Source organism: Gopherus evgoodei, unplaced genomic scaffold, assembly GCF_007399415.2.
Source record: "Gopherus evgoodei ecotype Sinaloan lineage unplaced genomic scaffold, rGopEvg1_v1.p scaffold_200_arrow_ctg1, whole genome shotgun sequence".
NCBI classification, from domain to species: Eukaryota; Metazoa; Chordata; order Testudines; family Testudinidae; genus Gopherus; species Gopherus evgoodei.
In genome coordinates this window covers 37-24,397 of record NW_022059863.1, presented here as the reverse complement: position 1 = coordinate 24,397, position 24,361 = coordinate 37, and the positions used below count along the sequence as shown (strand labels likewise).

The 24,361-nt window shown below is 68.6% G+C and overlaps 1 protein-coding gene across 3 annotated transcripts; it reads right to left on the bottom strand.

The window, feature by feature from the left end:
• Positions 1–192: 192 nt before the first annotated feature.
• Positions 193–23,704, bottom strand: GIGYF1 (GRB10 interacting GYF protein 1). Of its 3 annotated transcripts, none has more exons than XM_030542958.1 (26): positions 23,222–23,704; positions 22,721–22,777; positions 22,525–22,604; positions 21,903–22,032; positions 19,876–19,971; positions 18,856–18,967; positions 18,495–18,603; positions 18,372–18,412; positions 17,895–18,107; positions 14,252–14,472; positions 13,240–13,363; positions 12,942–13,136; positions 12,241–12,386; positions 11,715–11,874; positions 10,675–10,841; positions 10,198–10,313; positions 8,005–8,109; positions 6,989–7,089; positions 6,807–6,889; positions 5,046–5,174; positions 3,582–3,746; positions 2,307–2,455; positions 1,899–2,050; positions 1,538–1,701; positions 1,309–1,450; positions 193–754 (listed from the first exon to the last, which is right to left on the bottom strand). In XM_030542958.1, the coding sequence occupies exons 3-26, from the start codon at positions 22,557–22,559 to the stop codon at positions 702–704; spliced, it is 3,108 nt and encodes a 1,035-aa protein (XP_030398818.1). In that variant the 5' UTR covers positions 22,560–22,604; positions 22,721–22,777; positions 23,222–23,704; the 3' UTR covers positions 193–701. The 3 variants fall into 3 exon arrangements, with proteins under 3 accessions (XP_030398818.1, XP_030398817.1, XP_030398819.1); XM_030542957.1 differs by having other exon boundaries at positions 1,899–2,056; positions 23,222–23,703; XM_030542959.1 differs by having other exon boundaries at positions 1,899–2,056; positions 10,213–10,313; positions 23,222–23,703.
• Between the last annotated feature and the right edge of the window lie 657 nt (positions 23,705–24,361).

Below are 24,361 nucleotides of genomic sequence, written 5' to 3'. Positions count from 1 at the left end.
ACAACAACAAAAAAACCAAACCCAAACACGCAACGTCTCTCTTCCAAAAAAGAGAAAAACAAACCTGGCCTCTTGGCGAGAGCAAGTCTCCTGTGTGGAGTTCAGTATCTAGCGCTATTTACAGCCGGCTCCGCCGCGCGACACAGAACCGGGCCGGCTCACGGAAAGCGGGCCGGGCGATAAGTGCATTTCTTCAAGTTTTGCTATTTTTGTGTGGTTTTTTGTTTTTTTTTTTAATGAAATCTTCTTTTCTCCCCTTTGCAAATTTTCACGTCTCTCCTCGTCCCCATGTGAAAATAACAGTGTTTCCTAGAGCGATTTTTTTTTTAAAGTTTCTTTATAAAAATTTCCTCCAGAATCACCAAAAAAAATCCTTTTTTTTTCCTTTTTTTTTTTTAATGAGTTCTTTGTAAAAAGTCTCGATAAAGTGCATCAGCGGGTTGCATTTTAAGGTGCTTCGTGTGTTCGAGAAAGAAGTGCTCACACATACTCCTCTTCTGAAGGCGGGTCGCCGGCGCCCCGATCTGAGCGCATGCGCCACCCTGTCCCCCCCCCGCCAGCCCCGGTGCCCCCCGCTCGCCGGGGGGGGGGGGCAGAGGAAAGGGGAGGGCCCAGCACGGCCGCCTCATCCTTTCGCAGTGCACATTCAGGTAAGACTGAATCGGTTAAGAAGGCAGCAGAGTTCCTATTGCTACGAGACTTCAGTAGTCTTCAATGCTTTCCACCTCGCCTGCCGGGCCGTGCAGCGAATAGCCTGGGGGCAGAGCGGGGCACAAAGGGTTAATCGGCTACACGCCCCCTTTCCCACTCTAACCCACCAGCCCCCACTCCTCTCAAACCCAGAGGGAGAACCCAGGAGTCCTGGCTCCCACCTCACTCCCCTCCCAGAGCCGGAAAGAGAACCCAGGAGTCCTGGCTCCCTGCTCTAACCCAGCAGCCCCCACTCCCCTCCAAGAGCCGGGAAGAGAACCCAGGAGTCCTGGCTCCCAGCCCCCCCCCCCGCTCTAACCCAGCAGCCCCCACTCCCCTCCGAGAACCGGGGAGAGAACCCAGGAGTCCTGGCTCCCAGCCCCCCCCTGCTCTGACCCACCAGCCCCCACTCCCCTCCCAGAGCCGGGAAGAGAACCCAGGAGTCCTGGCTCCCAGCCCCCCCCCACTCTAACCCAGCAGTCCCCCATCCCCCCCTCCTGGCGCTGGGGAGAGAATTCAGGAGTCCTGGCTCCCAGCACCCCCTGCTCTAACCCAGCAGCCCCCCCTCCCCCCCTCCCGGCGCTGGGGAGAGAACCCAGGCGTCCGGGCCCCCCATACCCAGGATGCTGGGGTCAGCGTGGAGCATGACCGGTCTCCTCTTGATCTTCACTGGCTGGCTGCCCTCAAAGGGCGGCTGTTTGGTGCCGTGGTTGGCCGGGAACGGGGAGGGCAGGTTGCCGGAGCTGAGCCATGAGGCTTCCTGGTGGGAAGGGGGGAGGGATTAGCATGGAGCCCCGCCCCTTGGCAAGCCCCGCCCCCCAGGCGGCACGGGGAGAGCGCCCCCTACCTGCTGCTGCTGGCGCTGCTGGCTGGCTTTCTGCTTGGCGCGCCGCTCCAGGAACTGCTTGGCAAACTCTTTGGCTTCCACCGTGTCGCCCAGGTAGGAGCGGATGAAGTCGTGAACATCGTACGGGGACTCCATCTCCTTCAGGAACGCCACCACTGTGGGGACTGCAGGCGAGGGGGGGGGTCAAGGAGGGCCAGCCCCCTTCGCCCTCCGTCTGCCCCAAGCACCCACCCACCAACAAGGCTTGAGAGCGGCGGAAAGCGAGGCACAATGTGGGGGAAACCGAGGCACAAACAAGAGCCGGGGACCCAGCCCTGGGGCTCCCAGCCCCTCCCCCTTTCCCCCCGGGGCGCAGGAGTACCGTCGAGGTTGCTGGAGCTGTTCAGGACGTGCAGCATCTGCTCGCACCACTGCGTGAAGCCATCCTGGGGCTTGTGGATCCCCTGCAGCAGTTTGAGCAGCTTCTCCTCCTCGTCCGTCTTCTTCCGGCTCTGCCGGCCCGGCCCCCCGTAGCTGTCCCTGTGCCAGGGGGCAGAGAATCAGAGAGAGCCACGAGCCCTCGCTCCCGCCCCACATCCCCTGCCAGCCCAGCCAAGCTGGTGCCCCTCACTCCCGCCCCACATCCCCTGCCAGCCCAGCCCTGCCGGTGCTCCCCACTCCCGACCCACATCCCCTGCCAGCCCAGCCCTGCCGGTGCTCCTCACTCCCGACCCACAGCCCCTGCCCCCCGGTCCTGCTGCTGCCCCTCACTCCCGCCCCGTAGGCTCACCCAAGGGAGGGGCTGCTGCGGCTGCTCTTCAGCCCCAGGCTCCTCAGGTTCTTGCCGCTCTCGTCCCACAGGCTGTTCTTCTCATGGCCCCACAGCAGGCTGGAGTCGGCGCCCCACTGCGAGGGGCTGCTCATGCCGAGCCCCCCGTGCTGGGAAGGAAAAGCCAGGTCAGCACCACTGGGGGTGAGAGGCAGCCACCTCTGGGGGACAGAGGGACCCCTCGCCTGGTTCTGAGATGCAGCCACCTCTGGGGCGAGGCAGCTGGTTACCCAGCGAATGGTTCAGGGACACTACTCCTGCGTGGGGCTGGCACTGCGACTGGAGGGGGGGGAGGGACCTCCCCAGATGATGGGGGGGTTGGGACCAGGGTGGGGGGCAGGGCAGAGCAGGGGACTGGCCTGCTGGTTGGCAGGACCAGGGCAGACTATAGGGATGGGTGAAGGTTGAGGATGGGGCCAGTGGAGATCATGGGGGTGTAGCCTGGACAGGGGCGGGGCCACGACAGGGGCAGGGCTACGGGAGATCATGGGGGCAGGCCCAGGCTGGGGGCAGGCCCAGGGGTAATCATGGGGCGGGGCCACAGCAGACTATGGGGGTGGGACCTGGGGATACTATGGGGGTGGGAATCATGGGGCCGGGGCCAAGCTGTGGGTGGGGCCAGGGCAGACTATGGGGGTAAGGCCTGGGGATACCATGGGGGCAGGCCCAGGCACAGGGCAGGCCCAGGCTGGGGGATACCATGGGGGCGGGCCCAGGCACAGGGCGGGGCCAGGCTGGGGGATACCACGGGGGCGGGCCCAGGCTGGGGGCAGATCTGGGGGAACCGGGCGGGGCCAGGGGTAATCATGGGGCGGGGCCACAGCAGACTATGGGGGTGGGACCTGGGGATACTATGGGGGTGGGAATCATGGGGCCGGGGCCAAGCTGTGGGTGGGGCCAGGGCAGACTATGGGGGCAAGGCCTGGGGATACCATGGGGGCAGGCCCAGGCACAGAGCAGGCCCAGGCTGGGGGATACCATGGGGGCGGGCCCAGGCACAGGGCGGGGCCAGGCTGGGGGATACCACGGGGGCGGGGCCAGGCACAGGGCGGGGCCAGGTTGGGGGATACCATGGGGGCAGGCCAAGGCACAGGGCAGGCCCAGGCTGGGGGATACCATGGGGGCAGGCCCAGGCACAGGGCGGGGGCAGGCTGGGGGATACCACGGGGGCAGGCCCAGGCTGGGGGCAGATCTGGGGGAACCGGGCGGGGCCAGGCGGGGGTCAGGGCCGCTCACCACTCTCTGCTGCGCCCGCTGCTGCTTCTGCAGCTGCCGCTCGCTCTCCTGCAGCTCCAGCAGGGCCTTCATGCCCCCGGGGGCCTTGGCCAGCCCCCCCCAGGGCGCCGCGCTCTGCGCCTGGCTCTGCTGCAGCAGCTTCAGCACCAGCTCCTGCTGCCGGCACTGCGGGGGGCAGGGGGGTTACCGGGGGACTGCCGGCCCAGCCCCCACCCAGCCCAGGGCCGCACCCGCGGAGCCGCGGTTCCCAACCCTCAGCTGCCCCCAGAAGGACGAAGTGGGGATCTGGGGGGGGGGGGGGGCGGGGGGCTATGGCCCCCTTCAGACACCCAGGATCTTCACCTTCCATGAGAGCCCCACAATCCCTCTGGGGAGCACATCAGGGCCCCTAAAACTCAGGGGTAAACTGAGGCCCAAAGGCGCAGTAAAGGAGAAAGAACCCAGGAGTCCTGGCTCCCAGCCCCCCTGCTCTAACCCACCAGCCCCCACTCCCCTCCCAGAGCCGGGGTGAGAACCCAGGAGTCCTGGCTCCCAGCCCCCCTGCTCTGACCCACCAGCACCCACTCCCCTCCCAGAGCCGGGGAGAGAACCCAGGAGTCCTGGCTCCCAACCCCCCCACTCCGACCCACCAGCCCCCACTCCCCTCCCAGAGCTGGGGAGAGAACCCAGGAGTCCTGGCTCCCAGCCCCCCCACTCCGACCCACCAGCCCCCACTCCCCTCCCAGAGCCGGGGAGAGAACCCAGGAGTCCTGGCTCCCAGCCCCCCCTGCTCTAACCACCAGCCCCCACTCCCCTCCCAGAGCCGGGGAGAGAACCCAGGAGTCCTGGCTCCCAGCCCCCCCTGCTCTAACCACCAGCCCCCACTCCCCTCCCAGAGCCGGGGAGAGAACCCAGGAGTCCTGGCTCCCAGCCCCCCCTGCTCTAACCACTAGCCCCCACTCCCCTCCCAGAGCCAGGGAGAGAACCCAGGAGTCCTGGCTCCCAGCTCCCCTGCTCTGACCCACCAGCCCCCACTGCCCTCCCAGAGCCGGGGAGAGAACCCAGGAGTCCTGGCTCCCAGCCCCCCCTGCTCTAACCCACCAGCCCCCACTCCCCTCCCAGAGCCGGGGAGAGAACCCAGGAGTCCTGGCTCCCAGCCCCCCCTGCTCTGACCCACCAGCCCCCACTCCCCTCCCAGAGCCGGGGAGAGAACCCAGGAGTCCTGGCTCCCAGCCCCCCCTGCTCTAACCACCAGCCCCCACTCCCCTCCCAGAGCTGGGGAGAGAACCCAGGAGTCCTGGCTCCCAGCCCCCCCTGCTCTAACCACCAGCCCCCACTCCCCTCCCAGAGCCAGGGAGAGAACCCAGGAGTCCTGGCTCCCAGCCCCCCCTGCTGTAACCACCGGGCCCCCCCCGAGCCGGGGAGGGAACCCAGGGCAGGGCAGGAGTCCCGGGTGGGGGTCCGTGGGGCACAGGGGGTGTTGACCTGTTTGCGCCGATACAGCTCCTCCTCCTCGCGCCGCTTCTGCTCCTCCTGGCGCCGCTTCTCTTCGCGCCGCTTGCGTTCCTCCTCCTCCCTCTTCGCCCTGAGTTCCGCGTCGCGGCGCTCCTGGAGCTGCGGCACCGGCGGGGGGCAGGGCGCGTCAGGGGGGGTCCCAGGCAGGCAGAAAGTGTCCCCCCCGGCCACCCACCCAGCTGCCAGGGACTCAGGTAGTGCCAAGATCTCATGTAGCCCCTCTGACAAACGGTGGCCAGGCCCCCTGCTGTAACCCCCAGCCCCCACTCCCCTCCCAGAGCCGGGGAGAGAACCCAGGAGTCCTGGCTCCCAGCCCCCACTCCCCTCCCAGAGCCGGGGAGAGAACCCAGGAGTCCTGGCTCCCAGCCCCCACTCCCCTCCCAGAGCCGGGGAGAGAACCCAGGAGTCCTGGCTCCCAGCCCCCCCTGCTCTAACCACCAGCCCCCACTCCCCTCCCAGAGCCAGGGGGAGAACCCAGCAGTCCTGGCTCCCAGCTCCCCCTGCTCCAACCCACCAGCCCCCACTCCCCTCAGAGCCGGGGAGAGAACCCAGGAGTCCTGGCTCCCAGCTCCCCCTGCTCCAACCCACCAGCCCCCACTCCCCTCCCAGAGCCGGGAAGAGAACCCAGGAGTCCTGGCTGCCAGCCGCCCTGCTCTAACCCACCAGCCCCCACTCCCCTCCCAGAGCCGGGGAGAGAACCCAGGAGTCCTGGCTCCCAGCCCCCACTCCCCTCCCAGAGCCGGGGAGAGAACCCAGGAGTCCTGGCTCCCAGCCCCCACTCCCCTCCCAGAGCCGGGGAGAGAACCCAGGAGTCCTGGCTCCCAGCCCCCCCTGCTCTAACCACCAGCCCCCACTCCCCTCCCAGAGCCAGGGAGAGAACCCAGCAGTCCTGGCTCCCAGCTCCCCCTGCTCCAACCCACCAGCCCCCACTCCCCTCCCAGAGCCAGGGGGAGAACCCAGCAGTCCTGGCTCCCAGCTCCCCCTGCTCCAACCCACCAGCCCCCACTCCCCTCAGAGCCGGGGAGAGAACCCAGGAGTCCTGGCTCCCAGCTCCCCCTGCTCCAACCCACCAGCCCCCACTCCCCTCCCAGAGCCGGGAAGAGAACCCAGGAGTCCTGGCTCCCAGCCCCCCCTGCTCTGACCACCAGCCCCCACTCCCCTCCCAGCGCTGGGGAGAGAACCCAGGAGTCCTGGCTCCCAGCCCCCCCTGCTCTAACCACCAGTCCCCACTCCCCTCCCAGAGCTGGGAGAGAACCCAGGAGTCCTGGCTCCCAGCCCCCCTGCTCTGACCCACCAGCCCCCACTCCCCTCCCAGAGCCAGGGAGAGAACCCAGGAGTCCTGGCTCCCAGCCCCCCCTGCTCTGACCACCAGCCCCCACTCCCCTCCCAAAGCCGGGGAGAGAACCCAGGAGTCCTGGCTCCCAGCCCCCCTGCTCTAACCCACCAGCCCCCACTCCCCTCCCAGAGCCGGGGAGAGAACCCAGGAGTCCTGGCTCCCAGCCCCCTGCTCTGACCCCCCAGCCCCCACTCCCCTCCCAGAGCCGGGGAGAGAACCCAGGAGTCCTGGCTCCCAGCCCCCCCTGCTCTGACCCCCCAGCCCCCACTCCCCTCCCAGAGCCGGGGAGAGAACCCAGGAGTCCTGGCTCCCAGCCCCCCTGCTCTGACCCCCCAGCCCCCACTCCCCTCCCAGCACCCGGGACAGAACCCAGGCGTCCGGGCTCCGACACTCACTTTCTGTTGCAGTTGCAGTTGTTCTAAGATTGGACCCTGAGTTGAAGAATTAATTGGTAAATCCCATAGACTGGCCTCACCGCCTGCGGGAGAGACTGGAGCGTCAGGCCCGGCGCGGCGCCCCCCCTTGGGCCTCCCTGGCGCCACATTGCCCCCCCCCGGTGTCACGGGCCCCCCCTTACCTGCAGGCTGTGAGGCTGAGGTATGCGCGTCCCACAGGGACCCTGTGTCTGGCACGGACATGGAGCGGTTCATCGCCGGGATCAGGTTCTGCTCCCCGGCTCTGCAAGGCAAGGGGGTGCCCCGCTCAGCGCCACGCTGATCCCCCCACAGCGACCCCCGGGGGAGAGAGAGCCTCAGCCACCCCCTGGGGCTGTCCTGTGGGGGTATGGCAGCTACCAGAGCCAGGGAGAGAACCCGCGACTCCGGGCACCCAGCCCCCACTCCCCTCCTGGAGCCAGGGAGAACCCAGGGGTCCTGGCTCCAGCCCCCCCTGCTCTGACCCACCAGCCCCCACTCCCCTCCCAGAGCCAGGGAGAGACCCCAGGAGTCCTGGCTCCCAGCCCCCCTGCTCTAACCCACCAGCCCCCACTCCCCTCCCAGAGCCAGGGGGAGAACCCAGGGATCCTGGCTCCCAACCCCCCTGCTCCAACCCACCAGCCCCCACTCCCCTCCCAGAGCCAGGGAGAGAACCCAGGAGTCCTGGCTCCCAGCCCCCACTGCTCTAACCACCAGCCCCCACTCCCCTCCCAGAGCCAGGGAGAGACCCCAGGAGTCCTGGCTCCCAGCCCCCCTGCTCTAACCCACCAGCCCCCACTCCTCTCCCAGAGCTGGGGAGAGAACCCAGGAGTCCTGGCTCCCAGCCCCCCCTGCTCTAACCTACCAGCCCCACTCCCCTCCCAGAGCCGGGGAGAGAACCCAGGGGTCCTGGCTCCAACCCCCCCTGCTCTGACCCACCAGCCCCCAGTCCCCTCCCAGAGCCGGGGAGAGAACCCAGGAGTCCTGGCTCCCAGCCCCCCTGCTCTAACCCACCAGCCCCCACTCCCCTCCCAGAGCCGGGGAGAGAACCCAGGAGTCCTGGCCAGTCGGACTCTGTGCATGCCCCCACTCCGCCCCAGACGGCAGCAGGAGAGAGGGATGAATCAGAGTGTGGAGAGCTGGGGGCTGGCCGGGGGGTGTGGGGGGCCGGGGGGCTCACCTGGGTTTCAGAGCCTGCAGCTGCTGCAGGAAAGCCGTGAGCTGCTGCTGGGTCAGGTCCCCGGCCGCCAGCTTCTGCTGGAGCGCGCACTGGGCGAACTGCGGCCTGGGGGGAGAGCGACGGGGAATTGCTGCGGGACCCCCATGCCCGCCCCACCCCGGGGTCCCCCAGTGCACCCTGCCCCATGCCCGCCCCACCCCGGGATCCCCCAGTGCACCCTGCCCCATGCACCCTGCCCCGTGCCCGCCCCACCCCGGGGTCCCTCAGTGCACCCTGCCCCGTGCCCCCAATGCCCTGCCCAGGGATCCTCCGTGCCCACCCGACCCCGGAGCCCTGTGCTCATCCCAACCCAGGCACCCACCATGCCCCCCCGTGCCCCCGCCCGCCCTAGACCCTCCATGCCCATCCTGCCCCTGGCCCCCCAGGGCCCACACCCCCCACCTGGGGCCCCCCGTGCCACCCAACCCCCTGCCTGTGGACTCCCCGCACCGGACCTGTACCCCCTGCCCCCCCCATGGCCTCCCCTGCCCAGGGACCCACAGCGCCCCCCATGCCCAGCCTGAGGGGGTGAAGTGACCAGAGTCAGACGCGCGCCCCAGGCCCGGCCCGAGGCGGGGGGGAGTGACGAGGATCAGACCCGCGCCCCACGCCCGGCCCGAGAGGGGGGTGGAGTGACGGGGATCAGACCCGCGCCCCACGCCCGGCCCGAGAGGGGGGTGGAGTAACGGGGATCAGACCCGCGCCCCACGCCGGCCCGAGGGAAGGAAGTGACGGGGATCAGACCCGCGCCCCACGCCGGCCCGAGGGGAAGAAGTGACGGGGATCAGACCCGCGCCCCACGCCGGCCCGAGGGGGGGAAGTGACGGGGATCAGACCCGCGCCCCACGCCGGCCCGAGGGAAGGAAGTGACGGGGATCAGACCCGCGCCCCACGCCGGCCCGAGGGGGGGAAGTGACGGGGATCAGACCCGCGCCCCACGCCGGCCCGAGGGAAGGAAGTGACGGGGATCAGACCCACGCCCCACGCTGGCCCGAGGGAAGGAAGTGACGGGGATCAGACCCACGCCCCACGCCGGCCCGAGGGAAGGAAGTGACGGGGATCAGACCCGCGCCCCACGCCGGCCCGAGGGGGGGAAGTGACGGGGATCAGACCCGCGCCCCACGCCGGCCCGAGGGGGGGAAGTGACGGGGATCAGACCCGCGCCCCACGCCGGCCCGAGGGGGGGAAGTGACGGGGATCAGACCCGCGCCCCACGCCGGCCCGAGGGGGGGGAAGTGACGAGGATCAGACCCGCGCCCCACGCCGGCCCGAGGGGGGGGAAAGTGACGGGGATCAGACCCGCGCCCCACGCCGGCCCGAGGGGGGGGGAAGTGACGAGGATCAGACCCGCGCCCCACGCCGGCCCGAGGGAAGGAAGTGACGGGGATCAGACCCGCGCCCCACGCCCGGCCCGAGTGGGGGGGAAAGTGACGGGGATCAGACCCGTGCCCCACGCCGGCCCGAGGGAAGGAAGTGACGGGGATCAGACCCACGCCCCATGCCGGCCCGAGGGAAGGAAGTGACGGGGATCAGACCCGCGCCCCACGCCGGCCCGAGGGAAGGAAGTGACGGGGATCAGACCCGCGCCCCACGCCCGGCCCGAGGGGGGGGGGGGGTGACGGGGATCAGACCCGCGCCCCATGCCCGGCCCGAGGGGGGGGGGGGTGACGAGGATCAGACCCGCGCCCCACGCCGGCCCGAGGGAAGGAAGTGACGGGGATCAGACCCGCGCCCCACGCCCAGCCCGAGGGGGGGGGAAAGTGACGGGGATCAGACCCGCACCCCACGCCAGCCCGAGGGAAGGAAGTGACGGGGATCAGACCCACGCCCCACGCCGGCCCGAGGGAAGGAAGTGACGAGGATCAGACCCGCGCCCCACGCCGGCCCGAGGGAAGGAAGTGACGAGGATCAGACCCGCGCCCCACGCCGGCCCGAGGGAAGGAAGTGACGGGGATCAGACCCGCGCCCCACGCCGGCCCGAGGGAAGGAAGTGACGGGGATCAGACCCGCGCCCCACGCCCGGCCCGAGGGGGGGGGGGGAGTGACAGGGATCAGACCCGTGCCCCACGCCGGCCCGAGGGGGGGAAGTGACAAAGATCAGACCCGCACCCCATGCCGGCCCCCCCATGCCCCCCCATGGTGCTCAGACTGTACCTGTCGGGCAGGTACCTGTTGATGAGCTGCAGGAACTGCTGATGCTGGAGCTGCTGGTAGAGGGCGGCAGCTGCCAGCTCCTGCTGCTTCTTCAGCCGCTCCTGGTCCAGGTTCCCCTGGGGGGCAAGTGGCAGAGACAGGCTGTGGGGCTCCCCACGGGGAGCGGTGCCAATTTCAGACACGGGGGGAGGGGGGCTGTGACTCCGGGACCTCTCGCTTCCACCTCCGGCCGCTAACGAAGGACTGTGGGGGGCCCCCAAAGGGATACCGGGACCCTGTCGGCCTTCGCTGGGGAGGCAGGCTGGGGATTGGGTTCACATGGCACCAGTCGCTCCCAATCTGCCCGGGAACAGAACCGATTCGGGTTCCCCCCGGGGCTGGGGCGAGCAGTCACTGGACGGGGCGAGCGAGCGTCGAGCGCGGCAGGCCAGGCTTTCGGGGCGCTGGGGGGTCCCCCTGGCGGGGGTCTCAGCTCACCAGCAGTGGGGGTGGCGACGGGCCCGGCGCGAAAGGCACTCTTCCCCACATCTTGATCACCTCGCCCAGCGGCTGGAAGCCCTCGTCGCAGCCGCGCTTCACCAGCAGCGACATGGTGAAATAGCCGGCCTGGAACCACTCCGCCATCTCCTGCGTGGTGAAGGGCCCTGTGGGGCAGCCACAGACACGCGTGTTCACGCAGGGACCCCGCGTCCGGCGCTGGGACGCAGTCACCTCTGGGGTGGGGCGGCCGGTGACACGGGGACCCCTCGCCTGGCGCTGAGATGCGCCCACCTCTGGGGCGGGGCAGCCGGTGACACGGGGACCCCTCGCCCGGCGCTGAGATGCGCCCACCTCTGGGGCGGGGCGGCCGGTTACCCAGGGACCCCTCGCCCGGCGCTGAGATGCAGCCACCTCTGGGGCGGGGCGGCCGGTTACCCAGGGACCCCTCGCCCGGCGCTGAGATGCGCCCACCTCTGGGGCGGGGCGGCCGGTTACCCGGGGACCCTTCGCCCGGCGCTGAGATGCAGCCACCTCTGGGGTGGGGCGGCCGGTTACCCGGGGACCCCTCGCCCGGCGCTGAGATGCGCCCACCTCTGGGGTGGGGCGGCCGGTTACCCGGGGACCCCTCGCCCGGCGCTGAGATGCGCCCACCTCTGGGGTGGGGCGGCCGGTTACCCGGGGACCCTTCGCCCGGCGCTGAGATGCGCCCACCTCTGGGGTGGGGCGCCAGTTAGCCAGGGACCCCTCGCCCGGCGCTGAGATGCAGCCACCTCTGGGGCGGGGCGGCCGGTTACCCGGGGACCCCTCGCCCGGCGCTGAGATGCAGCCACCTCTGGGGCGTGGCAGCCGGTTAAGAGAAGCACTGTGAGGTGCGTGGTGGGGTCAGACAGGAAGTACCAAGCCCAGGAATCAGGGGTCGAGCTGCCCCACAGAATCAAGAAGGGGATGGGGGGCAAATCTTGCAGCTCCGGGGACAGGAACCCCAGAGGCCCAAGGACTCTCTGCCGTGACCCCCCTACTCCCCATTGGCCCCACACCTTGGATCTCCCCCTGGGGGTCCTTGTAGAACCACTTCATGGCGGCCTCGTGGGAGAGGGGCAGGGCGGCGGCTGTGTTGCGCGGCTCCTGGATGGCCTGGGTGAAGCGCTCCTCGTCCATGGAGCTCTCCTGGAGCGAGGCCACCATCTTCTCTGCTTCCTGGAGGGGCAACCGAGGTGAGACCAGGCCCGGGCCCCCCAAATCCGGGGCCACAGCACATGGCTGTGCTGCTTCCACATTGAGCAGAGGCCAGGAGTGGGGGGCAGAGAACCCAGGCGTCCTGGATCCCAGCTCCCCCCCTGCTCTCACCCAGCAGCCCCCACTCCCCTCCCAGAGCTGGGGAGAGAACCCAGGAGTCCTGGCTCCCAGCCCCCCTGCTCTGACCCAGCAGCCCCCACTCCCCTCCCAGAGCCGGGGAGAGAACCCAGGCGTCCTGGCTCCCAGCCCCCCTGCTCTGACCCAGCAGCCCCCACTGCCTTCCCAGCGCCGGGGACAGAACCCAGGAGTCCGGGCTCCCCTGCTCACCTGCTGAAGATGTTTCATCCCGTCGTCGTCCTCGGCGTCTCCAATGGAGAATTCAGTAGCAGCATTGGTGGTGGAGGAAGGGGAGGAGAGGGTGGAGACCGCACCCGTGCTGAGCTGAGACGGGAGGCTCAGGATGCCTGGGTCCCCTGGAGAAGGAGGGAGGGGGTCAGTACATGAATTCATTAACCCTTCCCCCACCCCGTCGGGGCTCAGATCCCCCTGCCCCCCCCCCATAATGCCACCCCTGCCTTGGTAGCCTTTCTGACGGTTGTGGGAGCTGTCCTTCCGGGCTCTCCGCAGATACAGCTAGTCGGACAGACGTTAGTAGCTTTCAGAGGGAACACCCTTCATTAGTGATTGTTCCGGCTCTCAGCAGACTCAGGCAGCGCTCAGCTCTAGAGAAGGTAGGTGGATGGTTTCTGCTGAGGTCAGTATGAGGGGGCTGGCCCATCAGTAGGGTTCAGAGTGAACGCCCCGTTGAGTGGTGCAGGGATCGTCTGTGCCAGGCTCTCCGCCCACTTCCAAAAGGGGCAACGAAGACACTAGCGGTGACAATGTCTGGCTCTGGAGAGAGCAATGCATCCTGGGATGGGGGAGACAACCACCAGCCCACCCCCCCGCGGGGGCAGGAACATACCAAGTCTAACAGGCTCAGGCCACGGGAGGGGGACCCCGCCCCCCCGCCCCCGCCAGCTTGGTACCTTCCCCAGCAGGCTTCGGCTCCTTGTCGCAGGGGCCGAGGGGCGCGGCGGGCTCTGAGCCCCCCAGGGGGGCGCTCTCACATTCACTAGCGGCAGTGGCAACAGTAGCAGCAAAAGGGGGGCCCGAGAGCCAGGGGGCGCCGGGCGGGGAACATCGCTTCTCCTCCGGGGCCATCGAGGGATCCTTCCAGGCCTCTGCAGAGAGAGAGAGAGAGAACACGGGTTACCATCCGGGGGGCTGCCCCGATCCCCCCACTCAGGGTCAGTGCTGTCCCCCCAAGCCCCCTGCCCGTCTCACCTTTCTCGGGGGCCTCCTTCGAGCCGGGCTCGGCGGCGTCCTTCCCTTCCGACCTCTCATCATCTTCCTGCAGCGGATGGAAGTCGAACACCTGCTCCTCAGGGATTGGCTCCTTGGGGCTCTTCTGTCAGAGAGGAGGAGGGGCTTGGGGGTCAGAGGTCAAGCCAGGACCCCCAAGTACATGGAGGGATTGGGGGAGACGCATCCCACTCCAGATCATGTGAATCCAACCAGTCTGCCCACTCCCCGGCCCAGCCGACACCAGGAACTACGCCAGGGGACAGGACTGGGAGCCAGGACTCCTGGGTTCTCTCCCCGGCTCTGGGAGGGGAGTGGGGGCTGGTGGGTCAGCGCAGGGGGGCTGGGAGCCAGGACTCCTGGGTTCTCTCCCCAGCTCTGGGAGGGCAGTGGGGGCTGGTGGCTCAGAGCGGGGGGGGACTGGGAGCCAGGACTCCTGGGTTCTCTCCCTGGCTCTGGGAGGGCAGTGGGGGCTGGTGGCTCAGAGCGGGGGGGGACTGGGAGCCAGGACTCCTGGGTTCTCTCCCTGGCTCTGGGAGGGGAGTGGGGGCTGGTGGTTAGAGCAGGAGGGGCTGGGAGCCAGGACTCCTGGGTTCTCTCCCTGGCTCCGGGAGGGGAGTGGGGGCTGGAGGGTCAGAGCAGGGGGGGGCTGGGAGCCAGGACTCCTGGGTTCTCTCCCCGGCTCTGGGAGGGGGGGCTGGTGGGTCAGAGCAGGGGGGGGCTGGGAGCCAGGACTCCTGGGTTCTCTCCCCAGCTCTGGGAGGGCAGTGGGGGCTGGTGGTTAGAGCAGGGGGGATGGGAGCCAGGACTCCTGGGTTCTCTCCCCGGCTCTGGGAGGGGAGTGGGGACTGGTGGGTCAGAGCGGGGGGGGCTGGGAGCCAGGACTCCTGGGTTCTCTCCCCGGCTCTGGGAGGGGAGTGAGGGCTGGTGGTTAGAGCGGGGGGGGCTGGGAGCCAGGACTCCTGGGTTCTCTCCCCGCCCGGGGAGCGGGTACCTTGAGGGGCATGAAGGCGCCGGAGGAGTCGAAGGTGCCCATCTCCTCGTCCTCGTCGTCCATGCACCACTCGGGCAGCCCGTCCTTGTCGTCCTCGAAGCTGTCGCTGCCCCGGTGCCGCCGCCCGCCCCGCTCCTCCTCCCGCTCCCGGAAGTCAAAGTCGAACTTGCGGCGCCGGCCCTCAGGGTGCTCCCGCCAGCCGGCCGAGCGGGGCGCGCCATCTGGGGGGGAGGGTGCACGCTGAGCGGGGGGGCCCCACTGCTGCCCCACCACTGGGGGGATCTAGGCTGCCGTGAGGGGTGCTCCCCACCCACAAACTCAGAACAGGGACGGTACCTGCCCATGCCCCGCCGCCTATGGGCCCTCCTACCACCCCGCCATGGGGAGTGCCCCCCACAGGCCCCACCCCCAGCCTGCCCTCCTATGGCCCCTCCTGCCATCCCGCCATGGGGAGGGTCCCCCACAGGCCCCACCCCCAGCCTGCCCTCCTATGGCCCCTCCTACCACCCCACCACAGGGAGGGTCCCCCACAGGCCCCACCCCCAGCCTGCCCTCCTATGGGCCCTCCTACCACCCCACCACGGGGAGGGTCCCCCACAGGCCCCACCCCCAGCCTCTCCTATGGCCCCTCCTACCACCCCACCACGGGGAGGGTCCCCCACAGGCCCCAGCCCCAGCCTGCCCTCCTATGGGCCCTCCTACCACCCCACCACCAGGAGGGTCCCCCACAGGCCCCACCCCCAGCCTCTCCTATGGCCCCTCCTACCACCCCACCACGGGGAGGGTCCCCCACAGGCCCCAGCCCCAGCCTGCCCTCCTATGGGCCCTCCTACCACCCCACCACCAGGAGGGTCCCCCACAGGCCCCAGCCCCAGCCTGCCCTCCTATGGGCCCTCCTACCACCCCACCACCAGGAGGGTCCCCCACAGGCCCCGCCTCCAGCCTGCCCTCCTATGGGCCCTCCTACCACCCCACCACCAGGAGGGTCCCCCACAGGCCCCGCCTCCAGCCTCTCCTATGGCCCCTCCTACCACCCCACCACGGGGAGGGTCCCCCACAGGCCCCGCCTCCAGCCTGCCCTCCTATGGGCCCTCCTACCACCCCACCACGGGGACGGTCCCCCACAGGCCCCGCCTCCAGCCTGCCCTCCTATGGGCCCTCCTACCACCCCACCACGGGGAGGGTCCCCCACAGGCCCCACCCCCAGCCTGCCCTCCTATGGGCCCTCCTACCACCCCGCCATGGGGAGTGCCCCCCACAGGCCCCACCCCCAGCCTGCCCTCCTATGGCCCCTCCTGCCACCCCACCACGGGGAGGGTCCCCCACAGGCCCCGCCTCCAGCCTGCCCTCCTATGGCCTGTCCTACCACCCCACCATGGGGAGGGTCCCCCACAGGCCCCACCCCCAGCCTGCCCTCCTATGGCCCCTCCTACCACCCCGCCATGGGGAGGGTCCCCCACAGGCCCCAGCCCCAGCCTGCCCTCCTATGGCCCCTCCTGCCACCCCACCACCAGGAGGGTCCCCCACAGGCCCCGCCTCCAGCCTGCCCTCCTATGGCCCCCTCCTACCACCCCACCACGGGGAGGGTCCCCCACAGGCCCCACCCCCAGCCTGCCCTCCTATGGCCCCTCCTGCCACCCCACCACCGGGAGGGTCCCCCACAGGCCCCACCCCCAGCCTGCCCTCCTATGACCCGTCCTACCACCCCACCACCGGGAGGGTCCCCCACAGGCCCCGCCTCCAGCCTGCCCTCCTATGGCCCCCTCCTACCACCCCACCACGGGGAGGGTCCCCCACAGGCCCCGCCTCCAGCCTGCCCTCCTATGGCCCCCTCCTAACACCCCACCACAGGGAGGGTCCCCCACAGGCCCCACCCCCAGCCTGCCCTCCTATGGCCCCTCCTGCCACCCCACCACCGGGAGGGTCCCCCACAGGCCCCACCCCCAGCCTGCCCTCCTATGGCCCCACCTACCACCCCACCACAGGGGGGGTCCCCCACAGGCCCCGCCTCCAGCCTGCCCCCCTATGGGCCCTCCTACCACCCCACCACGGGGAGGGTCCCCCACAGGCCCCACCCGCAGCCTGCCCTCCTATGGCCCCTCCTACCACCCCACCACTGGGGGGGTCACCCACTGGCCCCACCCCCAGCCTGCCCTCCTATGGCCCGTCCTACCACCCCGCCATGGGGAGGGTCACCCACTGGCCCTGCCTCCAGCCTGCCCTCCTATGGCCCCACCTACCACCCCACCATGGGGAGGGTCACCCACTGGCCCCACCTCCAGCCTGCCCTCCTATGGCCCCTCCTACCACCCCACCACTGGGGGGGTCACCCACTGGCCCCACCCCCAGCCTGCCCTCCTATGGCCCGTCCTACCACCCCGCCATGGGGAGGGTCACCCACTGGCCCTGCCTCCAGCCTGCCCTCCTATGGCCCCACCTACCACCCCACCATGGGGAGGGTCCCCCACAGGCCCCGCCTCCAGCCTGCCCTCCTATGGCCCCCTCCTACCACCCCACCACGGGGAGGGTCCCCCACAGGCCCCGCCTCCAGCCTGCCCTCCTATGGCCCCCTCCTAACACCCCACCACAGGGAGGGTCCCCCACAGGCCCCACCCCCAGCCTGCCCTCCTATGGCCCCTCCTGCCACCCCACCACCGGGAGGGTCCCCCACAGGCCCCACCCCCAGCCTGCCCTCCTATGGCCCCACCTACCACCCCACCACAGGGGGGGTCCCCCACAGGCCCCGCCTCCAGCCTGCCCCCCTATGGGCCCTCCTACCACCCCACCACGGGGAGGGTCCCCCACAGGCCCCACCCGCAGCCTGCCCTCCTATGGCCCCTCCTACCACCCCACCACTGGGGGGGTCACCCACTGGCCCCACCCCCAGCCTGCCCTCCTATGGCCCGTCCTACCACCCCGCCATGGGGAGGGTCACCCACTGGCCCTGCCTCCAGCCTGCCCTCCTATGGCCCCACCTACCACCCCACCATGGGGAGGGTCACCCACTGGCCCCACCTCCAGCCTGCCCTCCTATGGCCTGTCCTACCACCCCACCATGGGGAGGGTCCCCCACAGGCCTCACCCCCAGCCTGCCCTCCTATGGCCCGTCCTACCACCCCACCACGGGGAGGGTCCCCCACAGGCCCCGCCTCCAGCCTGCCCTCCTATGGCCTGTCCTACCACCCCACTATGGGGAGGGTCCCCCACAGGCCCCACCCCCAGCCTGCCCTCCTATGGCCCCACCTGCCACCCCGCCATGGGGAGGGTCACCCACTGGCCCTGCCTCCAGCTTGCCCTCCTATGGCCCCACCTACCACCCCACCATGGGGAGGGTCCCCCACAGGCCTCACCCCCAGCCTGCCCTCCTATGGCCCCTCCTACCACCCCACCACGGGGAGGGTCCCCCACAGGCCCCACCCCCAGCCTCTCCTATGGCCCCTCCTACCACCCCGCCATGGGGAGGGTCCCCCACAGGCCCCACCCCAGCCTCTCCTACCACCCCATCATGGGGAGGGTCCCCTGACAGGCCCCTCCCCCAGCCTGTCCTATGGCCCCATCTACCACGCCACCATGGGGAGGTCCCCCACAGGCCCTGCCCACAATCCCCATAGCCCCCACCACCACCACCCATGGGGGGCCTCACCTGGGCTGGCCGACCGCCAGCGCTCGCTCTCACGCCGGGCCCCACTGAGCCGCCAGCTGCCCCCTGCAGCCGCCCCGGTGGGGGTGGGGCCGGCGCCCCCGCCCCCCTCCTCTTCCTCCTCCTGCTCCTCCCGAAGCGTCCGCCAGTTGTCGCTGTCCGAGCGGGCGTACTCCTTGCGGGGGGGCGGGGCCCCTTCCTCGAAGGGAGCCCGGGCTGCGGGGGAGAGGCGATCAGTGGGGGGCTGGGTCACATGTCCCCCCCCCCATCCCCTAGCAGAGCACCTGGAAGAAGGGTAGCTCCTGGGGGGGGGGCAGAGCCCCTGCTCCCTCAAGGTGTCAGTGTTCCCAGTAAACGGTTGCCCCCAATTCTTGGGCATGACTATGGAGACCCCCCCTCCAGTCCTAGGGTCCCCCAGGGTGTCCCCCTGTTACAGCCCCCACCCCCCATCTCTCCCCACAGGACCCAGGAACCACCTACTTCCATCCCGCCGGGTCGGCTTCTCGAACCGCCGCTCACCCCTGCCAGAGAGAGAAGGGGAGAGGTCAGAGCCTGGCCCCCTAGTCCAGGGCCTCCCCAGCCCACACCCTGCACCCCGCTCACCTGTCGTCCCAGCTCTGGCTGCGGTGGATCTCCCGGGCCCCGCGCCCGAACGCCCCCTCTGGCTCCTCCGGACTTCTTTGGTAAAACCCGCTCTCGCCTCGGCCCCGGCCTGGGGAAATGAGTGCTGAGACCCCAGCCTGAAAACAGGGGGCTGCCCTGCCCCCCTCCCAGGATCCCGCCTGCCGGGAGGGGGAGAGCCAGGAACAGCCCCTCCCCATTCACCCACCTGTGCCCCTACCCCACCGGTCCCCATTCACCCCTCGAGGCAAGGCCCCCCCTTATCGGTTCCTATTATCCCCGTGTCCCCATCCCCCACCCACCACATCCTGGTGCCCCGGACCCCAAATCTTCCCCTAGATACCTCGGCTCCGGGTACTGCCTCTCCCCCGGGAGACTCCAGCAGGAGCGGCTCCACCTCCTTTTCCCATCAGCCTCAGCACCGCCACGCTGTTCACCGACATGGAGAAATTCCTCTGGAACAGAGCCGAGGGGTTAGGACACAGACATCGCTAGATCCTGCCCCAGATTGGGGCTGGTACCCCCTAGAGGGGACAGGCCCCTGCCCCATTCCCCACCCATGGAGCCAGCCAGTCCCTGCCCTGGGGCCGGGTGGGAGCCGGCACCCCCTAGAGGGGGCAGGCCCCTGCCCCATTCCCTGCCCCCTGAGCCAGCCAGTCCCTGCCCTGGGGCCGGGTGGGAGCTGGCACCCCCTAGAGGGGACAGGCCCCTGCCCCATTCCCTGCCCCCTGAGCCAGCCAGTCCCTGCCCTGGGGCCGGGTGGGAGCTGGCACCCCCTAGAGGGGACAGACCCCTGCCCCATTCCCTGCCCCCTGAGCCAGCCAGTCCCTGCCCTGGGGCCGGGTGGGAGCCGGCACCCCCTAGAGGGGGCAGGCCCCTGCCCCATTCCCTGCCCCTGAGCCAGCCAGTCCCTGCCCTGGGGCCGGGTGGCAGCCGGCACCCCCTAGAGGGGGCAGGCCCCTGCCCCATTCCCTGCCCCCTGAGCCAGCCAGTCCCTGCCCTGGGGCCGGGTGGGAGCTGGCGCCCCCTAGAGGGGACAGACCCCTGCCCCATTCCCTGCCCCCTGAGCCAGCCAGTCCCTGCCCTGGGGCCGGGTGGGAGCTGGCGCCCCCTAGAGGGGACAGGCCCCTGCCCCATTTCCCGCCCCCTGAGCCAGCCAGTCCCTGCCCTGGGGCTGGATCTGGGCTGGTGCCCCCTGAGGGAAGAGACCCCATGCCCCATCCCCAGGACTGCCCCTGGGATCTCAGCCATAAGGGGGTGCTTTGTCTTTGCACACTCCCCCGCTCTCTGTTGGGGGGGTGGGTCTGTGCAGCTCCTGGCACAAGCAGTGGGGGTCCCCAAGGTGCCCCCCCCGCCCCACTACCTGCTCCTCCTCCGTTAGCGGGACCAGGGCCAGCGGCTGCAGCGGCTCTTCCTGGAGAATGGCAGCAAATTCCTTATCCTGGAGCTCCTCCGGGACCTGGGCGGGGGCAGACAGAGCAGCTGGGGGGAGCGGATGGGAGCGAACTTCCCCCGCCCCCCCAAGACACAGGGCTTCCACCTGGGGCACGCACGCCCCTGCGAACCATGAAAGGGGACCCCAGAATCACACCAGGGGCTCCCACTCCGTGGGTGATCTGAACTCGCACCCCAACAGCCCTCATCCCGACACATTCCAGGCCACCCCGTTGGGCAGCCGTAACTCCGCCCCCTGGTCACCTGACATTCCATGGGCCCTGGTCTATTCTGGGGCACCCCATTGGGCAGCCGTAACCCCGCCCCCTGGTCACCTGACATTCCATGGGCCCTGGTCTATTCTGGGGCACCCCATTAGGCAGCCGTAACTCCGCCCCCTGGTCACCTGACATTCCATGGGCCCTGGTCTATTCTGGGGCACCCCATTGGGCAGCCGTAACCCCGCCCCCTGGTCACCTGACATTCCATGGGCCCTGGTCTATTCTGGGGCACCCAATTAGGCAGCCGTAACCCCGCCCCCGGTCACCTGACATTCCATGGGCCCTGGTCTATTCTGGGCCACCCCATTGGGCAGCCGTAACCCTGCCCCCTGGTCACCTGACATTCCATGGGCCCTGGTCTATTCTGGGCCACCCCATTGGGCAGCCGTAACCCCGCCCCCTGGTCACCTGACATTCCATGGGCCCTGGTCTATTCTGGGCCACCCCATTGGGCAGCCGTAACCCCGCCCCCTGGTCACCTGACATTCCATGGGCCCTGGTCTATTCTGGGGCACCCCATTGGGCAGCCGTAACCCCGCCCCCTGGTCACCTGACATTCCATGAGCCCTGGTCTATTCTGGGGCACCCCATTGGGCAGCTGTAACCCCGCCCCCTGGTCACCTGACATTCCATGGGCCCTGGTCTATTCTGGGGCACCCCATTGGGCAGCCGTAACCCCGCCCCCTGGTCACCTGACATTCCATGAGCCCTGTGCATGCACAAAATTTATGTCCCCCACAGATTTCTTTGATTCCCCGCAGAAAAACGACTTTGACGGGAAAGCAAAGGGAAGCCACAAGAGTGGTCATGTGACCCCCACTGCAGTATGTTTCGGGTGCCCAGGGCAGGCAGCAGAGAGGCAAATCACTGTGGGGCAGGAGGCGGGACGGGGACCCGGCTGGTGGCTCCTACCCTGCGCCAGCTCAGCTCCTAGGCCTGACTTCCTCTTTCCCTGCACAGCATCCGGGGCCGAGTCAGAGCCACCCCAGACTTCTCCCCCGTCTGCAGGAAGCTCTGCAAACTCCCCACCCTCTACTTCCTGCCCCCATCGCTCCTCAGCTGCAGGGGAAGGGATCCCTGAACAGGGAGCTGCTCCCCCATCCGCCCAACCCCAAAGCATCCAGACCCTCTTGGCGAGCCTCACCACCCCCTGCACTCAGAACCTCCCCCTGCACCTGGACTCCCCACTAAGCCCCACACACACACTCAGCCCCAACCACCTTCACCTGAACCCCCCTGCAGAGCCCCATTACCACTGCACCCAGAACCCCCAACAAGCCCCTGTGCATCCAGATCCCCCGCTGAGCCGCCTGCAGCCAGACAGCCCCACAAAGAACCCTCTCAACCCCCATGCATCCCGCCCCCACCCGCTTGGATCCTGCCTTTCCACACCTGACACAGAGAGGCAGGGCCTCGGGGTGTTTCTGGGGCTGGGCCGTTCCTTGCGCTGTGTCAGGGTCAGGTGTAGCCTCACCGCCAAGTCCGTGTCCCGGAGGGGTGGGGGGAGAGCTGCAGGGGGATCTCCCACCTCTGTGCAGCCAGACTTTTTAAATATTGTGCGTAGAATTTTCCTTTTTTGGGGCGTACAATTATTAACTTTTTGGGTGCAGAATGCACTCTGCAGCACCCCATTGGGCACTCTTATTCCGCCCCCACGGCAAGGACACACACGCACCTTGTTCTCTTTGATATAAAGTGCTAGCATCTCTTCTCTGCCGTAGCGATAGTCCGCGAGCTTGTACTTTGGCATGGCAGGAGAGGGCGGGGGGGAGGCCACGCTCCCCCCACTGGACAGCGCGCGGAGCCTGGGGGGCAGGACAGACGAAGAGTCAGTGATGGGGCCAGGCTCTGTGAACACAGGGCCACATACACAGAGGGAGGCCGCGAGGGCATCTGGCCAGCTAGGAGCCTTCAAGGGGGGCTTCGGGGTTAAGTTAGAATGAGTTAGAGCCGGGGGGCTGGGAGCCAGGACTCCTGGGTTCTCTCCCCAGCTCTGGGAGGGGAGTGGGGGCTGGTGGTCAGAGCAGGGGGGGCTGGGAGCCAGGACTCCTGGGTTCTCCCCGGCTCTGGGAGGGGAGTGGGGCTGGTGGGTTAGAGCAGGGGGGTCTGGGAGCCAGGACTCCTGAGTTCTCTCCCAGTTTGGGGAGAGGAGACTAGTAGCTGCATTATCACCTTCTTTGCCTCAAAGTTATGGGCCAACCGGTGTTTGTGGATCTCTGAGGATCCCCCACCCCCAGATCCCCCATTCTCTGGGCCCTGCCCCCCAGCTCCTGCCACCCCCAGCTCCCCGCACTCACCATTCCGGTCCAAAATTGAGCGTCTCGGCGGCCATCGCCCTCTGCGTGTGCGTTGGGTTTAGCTTCTGTTGTCCTATGACCTGGACGGCGAGGAAGGAAACAGGGCAATGAAAGGTGAGGCGCCCCCATCCCGTCGCTCTGGGCTCCCTGTCCCTCCCGTCATGACCTCTCACAGCCCCCTACACCCTTTCCTTACCTGCTGGCTACAGCCCCACGCCCCTCACCGTGGGAAGCTCGGCCCACGGCACCAAACCTGCAGCCAAGAGACAGAACCCGAGGGGCGCAGGGTTAGGATCAAAGACTGTCCCCCCCTCCCTGGGCCTTCCCAGTGCAGATCAGCTGTGGGTGGGGGCTCAGAAGGGGTGAGCTCCACCCCAAGGGGTAAAGGTAATGGAGGGACTGTCGGCCACCCCTATTGGCCCCCCAAAACACCAGTCCATTTCACACATCTATCATTACTTAAGGGATAAATAATTCTAGCCCAAGGTTACCCCCTAAATCCTCCATATGCCTCCCCCAGGAACCAGCTGCACAGTCTAGGCGATTGAGGGGGGTGGGGGGGAGGGCACTGGCAGCCCAGATGCCTGGGTTCTCTCCCCAGCTCTGGGATGGGAGTGGGGGCTGGGAGGCAGGACTCCTGGGTTCTCTCCACAGCCATCAGTGTGTACTCTCCCCCCACACCCGAAGCGTTTCTCACCCAGATGGCAGCGGCTTGCGGGTCCGAGCGTGCTGGGGGATATCCGAGGGTAGGGGGATCTGCGGGCGCCCGCCTGTCCGGGTCGCTAGCGGAGCACGGGTGCTGATGCGGCTGCTGGGCCTTTCTCCCCCCACGACAGAGTCAGAAGCCGGATTCACATTGGGAAGAGCTGCTGGGGAAAGAGAGGGGGAGCATTAGTCCACATGGTGACGGATTTGGCGGGGGAACTGACTTTAGTGCCCAGTACCCTGCAGAGCATGGCCTCCAGCACCTGGGTTGGAGGCAATTCTCCAGTCAGCAGTATAGGGTATAGGACACACAGGGGAGCAATTCCCATCACAACCACTGGAAGGCACAGGAACATAGAGCTTCCATGGCACTGTCCTTTCGGCAGGAAGTAAGGCAAAGGGACTTTCCCCATCATCACCAATGGCTGGAGAGAGAACCCAGGAGTCCTGACCCTCCCCAACCCCCTCCCCCCACTCTAACCCAGCAGACCTCAAACCAGAGCTGGGACTAGAAGCCAGGACTCCTGATTCTCAGCACTGGCATCAGCATGTGGCAGGGAGTTCCACAGGCTCTTTGGGACCAGAATGGCACCTGAAGCCTCCCCCGGTGCCATCAGAGACCCAGCTGGGCCTGGGCCAGAAGGGCTGCAGCCCAGTCAGTCCAGCCTGGGGAGGGGGGAAGTGGGGGGAGGGAAGGTTGCATAACATTCATGTCAAGATTGTCAGAAACCACAAAGGGCAAAGCAGCCAATCGTCTGGCAGGGCCGCCACCGCTGAGAGCTAACGGGCAAATGCCAAACCGTGGGGCGTTTAGACCCTCCCAGAGCCAGGGAGAGAACCCAGGAGTCCTGACTCCCAGCCCCCCCCTGCTGTAACCCACCAGCCCCCATTCTCCTCCCAGCGCCAGGGAGAGAACCCAGGAGTCCTGGCTCCCAGCCCCGCCTGCCCTAACCACCAGCCCCCTCTCCCCTTCCAGAGCTGGGGAGAGAACCCAGGAGTCCTGGCTCCCCCCGCCCGCCCCCACTCCAACCATTACAGTTCACTCCACAACTCACAAACATCAGTTTCCAACCCTTCGGCCAAGGCCTTTCAGAGGCAAAGCCCTCGGAGCGAGAACCTGACAGGAAACTGC

Coding starts and splice junctions, on each gene's coding strand:
- GIGYF1 (XM_030542957.1), bottom strand. CDS start 22,559: ATGGCCGCCGAGACGCTCAATTTTGGACCGGAATG. Junction 22,033..22,524: donor CTCAATTTTGGACCGGAATG/GTGAGTGCGGGG, acceptor CCTGCCCCCCAG/GCTCCGCGCGCTGTCCAGTG. Junction 1,451..1,537: donor AGCAGCGCCAGCAGCAGCAG/GTAGGGGGCGCT, acceptor CCTTCCCACCAG/GAAGCCTCATGGCTCAGCTC.